The sequence below is a fragment of the Alexandromys fortis genome, unplaced genomic scaffold (genome assembly GCF_014885135.2).
Source record: "Alexandromys fortis isolate MF-2015 unplaced genomic scaffold, M_Fortis_MF-2015_v1.1 scaffold_426, whole genome shotgun sequence".
Taxonomy (NCBI): Eukaryota; Metazoa; Chordata; class Mammalia; order Rodentia; family Cricetidae; genus Alexandromys; species Alexandromys fortis.
In genome coordinates this window covers 264,003-267,981 of record NW_026068358.1, presented here as the reverse complement: position 1 = coordinate 267,981, position 3,979 = coordinate 264,003, and the positions used below count along the sequence as shown (strand labels likewise).

The following is a 3,979-nucleotide window of genomic DNA, read 5'->3' as shown; positions in this document are numbered from 1 at the left end:
ACCCACGTGCTCCATCTGCCTGGGCAAGGCTCCACGAACAACACCGGCTCCTAATCATGAGTTTTCCCCTTCCGGCTAGCTTAACTGCCCCTTTTAACCCGGGAATTGACTGTTGAGCTCCTGGCCACCACGGTGTTCTCTGGGTTGGAAGAAACTTCCTGGTTGGTTGTTCCCTTTGCTAGCATTCACTCCCGGCTTGTATCCTTGGCTAAACCTGTGTCTGGGATGGCTTAACCTTAGCCAGCCCCCTCAGCCTACCTGCCCCTGGGGGCCCAGGGTCTCCAACTATCTTTTTTTCTCTCTTTTTTCATTCCTTTCCTGTCTTCTCTCCATACAGCTGCTACGGTGTGGTAGGCCGCTATGGTGCGGCTTGGCCTTCGCTGCATTCCTCCTGCCCGGGGAGCCTTCCCTGTCATCAGCTTGAGGCATTCAGCAAGGCCGCCTAGCACTCCACCTGTTCCCAAGTCCTGAGTGTTCGTGTCATCTGCATCTCGCTTTTTCGGGGAGCTGTCCTCAGGAGGCTTGAGCTGCCACATTTTTTTTTGCAGGGTGTTTTCACAGCCTTAGCTATGGGGAAAAAGCCATCCAAATCTATCCCTCCATTGTCCCTGCTGGGATGCGTATTGGAGGCCCTTTAACCTCATGCTTTAATGCCTTCCATACGGTTATCCACACTCATCCATCTCTGCTCTAAAAAATGTCCCCAATATTCCTTAGAGGCCACCTATCGGCACTTTCAACCCCGATATTTTACCGGAGCTAGCAAATTACTGCCATCATACAGGCAAATGGAAAAATCTCCTCTCTATCTCCGCTTTCTTCTATATGGCCGTTAAGACTGACCCCTCTGTTTTTACTCACTGTTCATCTGCTCACATGTTTTTAGCTATGATATCTGCTACTCTGGAACCCTCCGCTCCTGCTATGGACCCAGCCGACAAACCTCCACCTTTCTGGGCTCGGAGATCTACCTCCACTGGAGATCTACCTCCTCCCACTCTACTCGGTCAGGCACAACCTCACATAAACCTTCCAGTCCCAGGTCTCCGGAAGTCCAATGTAAATCTTCCTCCAGGTCCAGACATAAGAAAACCTCGCCTAACCTTTCTCCTAGGTCTCTAGAAGTTCCACGAAAATCTTCTTCCAGGTACAGACATAATGAAACCTTGCCTAACCTTTCACTTTCCAGCTCCCCGGAGACCCCACCCAAATCCTATTCCAGATCTAAAATAGCCTCGCGGAAACACAATTCTCCCTCTTCCCCCACCAGGTCTCTATCTGGCTCCTCTGGCTCCACTTCCTCCCATACCCCCTCTTCTCTTCACAGGTCACGCAGGTCACCAGAAGCCTCTTCGGACTCATCCTCCCCATCTCCCTTCTGCCCTACTCTGCCTCCTCAGTCTTCCAAAGCCCTACAAGGTTCCCCTTCCTCTTTCGCCAACCGTCTTGCACTGGCATCTTCCTTTACACCTCAGCTCATGCATTCACATGACGCCACGGAGCCTAATCCTAGCCACTGAGGGAGGTGGCTGGCGTAGACGGATTGGTTAGGATTCATGTTCCAATTTTCCCTGTCGAAACTTTCCCATATAGCCAAATTACTTGGGTCCTATACATCTAACTCTACCACTTTTATAGAAGAATTTCAATATATTACCCAATCCTTCAACCTTACTTTACACGACATTTTTAAGATCCTGTCTAATAACTTACTCCCCGAGGAGCACAGGCGGGTCTGGGAGCAGGCCAGACAACACGCGGATGAAGTTCACCAAACCCTACCCTCCCACCCTCCAGGGGCAGAGGTGGTCCCAGACCAAGAACCACACTGGGACTATAACAGTCTGGGTGAGATCTTGGCCAGGGACCGATTTTTAACTTGTCTCCTGACAGGCCTCCGTAAAGTTGACCTCAAGCCAGTAAATTATTCTGAACTTTCAGAGATTATCCAGAATATGAAGGAAAATCCTTCTGCATTTTTGGAACGCCTTACAAAAGCCCTGTTGCAGTTCACGAACTTGGACCCAGAATCCCCGGAGGGCAGACAGCTACTAATGACTCACTTTTTTAATCAGTGTTATTCAGACATCAAGGCCAAGCTCAGGTATTTGGAGAAGGGCGCTTTAACTCCACAGGCAGAAGTCCTGGAGACAGCTTTCAAAGTGTATCATGCACGACACGACAAAGCTCGCAATCACTGCCACGTGATAGCCATGGCTGCTCAACCGACCGAGGTGACAGGCTACCCATCCCATCCCATTCATGCTGCTTCCCTGCCTCTTGGAGTGCGTGAACCACCGGGTCCGTGCTTCAAGTGTGATAAGACGGGTCACTGGGCCCGAGGATGCCCTAATCGCCATCAGAGTCCTAGGGGACCTTGTCCAAGGTGTCAGAGGGAAGGCCACTGGTCTGTAGATTGTCTTCGTGTGCTTTGTGGCATGGAGACATCAGACCCTAAAAATTCCCAAGTTGACCTATAGGGCTTGGCCCTGGATGACTGAAGGTGCCCGGGGTCTTCCCTCAACGACCAGAGTGCCAGTGTCATATGCAATCAGGAGCCACAGGTACTTCTCACTGTGTCAGGACAGCTCACCTCGTTTTCTTGGATACCGGAGCAATGTATTCCATTCTGAAGGAATTCTGGGGGCCAACCTCCCCTTCGAGGTCCCCTATTTTTGGGGTAGCCTTATTTACCTCAACAGACTCCACCACTCAGTTGTGTGTTTAGATGTATTTTTCTCACTCAATCATTTCTAGTTATGGCAACTTGTCCAGTACCCCTTATGGCGAGGGACCTTTTAACTAAGGTTGGATCCTCCATTTCTTTCACTCCCCTTATTCGCTTTATTCCAGATTTGTCAATGACGCAGCTTCTTCTCCTGGCCCCCCAACCTTCTGACACTAACATGTCTTTTCCTCTTCCAGCCTCCCAAGTGGATCCTCTGGTGTGGGACACCCAAAACATGCTGTCGCTAAACACCATGCCCCCATTGTTATTCAGTTACAAAACCCCAACCAATATATTACTCAAGCTCAGTACCCCCTCTCTTCCCAGAACCTCAGAGGACTTAAACCTATTATCTCTGACCTTTTGAGGAAAAGGCTGCTCCGCACCAACTCCTCCCCCTTTAATAACCTTATATTGGCTGTTCAAAAATCTAACGGGACTTATCGTTTGGTTCAGGACCTCCGGCTCATGAACTCTGCTGTTGTTCCTCTTTGTAGCGCGCGCCATGGCGCCGTCATGTCATGGGTGTGTTGGCATGGAGCCAGGGTGCCATTTGTTGTTCCGTGTTAAACTTGATATACAACTTGTGCACATGTACACATGCTCCCCCTAGCGCGGGGAGTCTTTCGATCTGGCCATTTGATCTGGCCAATCATAATTTAGCAGGATCACTCCATTTTGGCCTGAGCCATTGGGCTGATGACACATCAGGGCTTAGTCTGGCACCGTATTTATTCTTCTGCTTCCACGGGGACGGGGTCTTCTTGCCTCTCTCAATTCTCAAGTATAAGCGCTCCAATAAAGTGTGTTATGAGAAGAATCCTGTTGTGGTCTTGGAGAGATTAGGGATACAAGGGGCATACCTAAATATAATAAAAGCTATTTACAGCAAGCCGACAGCTAACATCAAATTACACGGAGAAAAACTCAATCCATTCCACTAAAATCAGGAACACGACAAGGTTATCTACTCTCTCAGTACCTCTTCAATATAGTGCTTGAAGTTCTAGCAATAGCAATAAGACAACATAAGGGGATCAAGGGGATTAGAATTGGAAAGGAAGAAGTTAAACTTTCGTTATTTGCAGATGATATGACAGTGTACATAAGCTACCCCAAAAACTCCACCAAAGAACTCTTACAGCTGATAAACACCTTTAGTAATGTGGCCAGATAAAAGATCAACTCCAAAAAATCAGTCGCCCTCCTATACACAAAGGATATGGAAGCAGAGAGGGAAATCAGAGAAGC

The 3,979-nt window shown here is 48.8% G+C and overlaps 1 protein-coding gene across 1 annotated transcript; it reads left to right on the top strand.

The window, feature by feature from the left end:
- Window positions 1–650: 650 nt before the first annotated feature.
- LOC126495390 (DNA-directed RNA polymerase II subunit RPB1-like) lies at window positions 651–1,520 on the top strand. Its single transcript, XM_050133002.1, has 2 exons — window positions 651–784; window positions 887–1,520. Exons 1-2 carry the CDS (start codon window positions 651–653, stop codon window positions 1,518–1,520), a joined length of 768 nt encoding a protein of 255 aa, XP_049988959.1.
- Window positions 1,521–3,979: the final 2,459 nt, after the last annotated feature.

Coding starts and splice junctions, on each gene's coding strand:
- LOC126495390 (XM_050133002.1), top strand. CDS start 651: ATGCCTTCCATACGGTTATCCACACTCATCCATCTCTGCTCTAAAAAA. Junction 785..886: donor AAATTACTGCCATCATACAG/GCAAATGGAAAA, acceptor ACATGTTTTTAG/CTATGATATCTGCTACTCTG.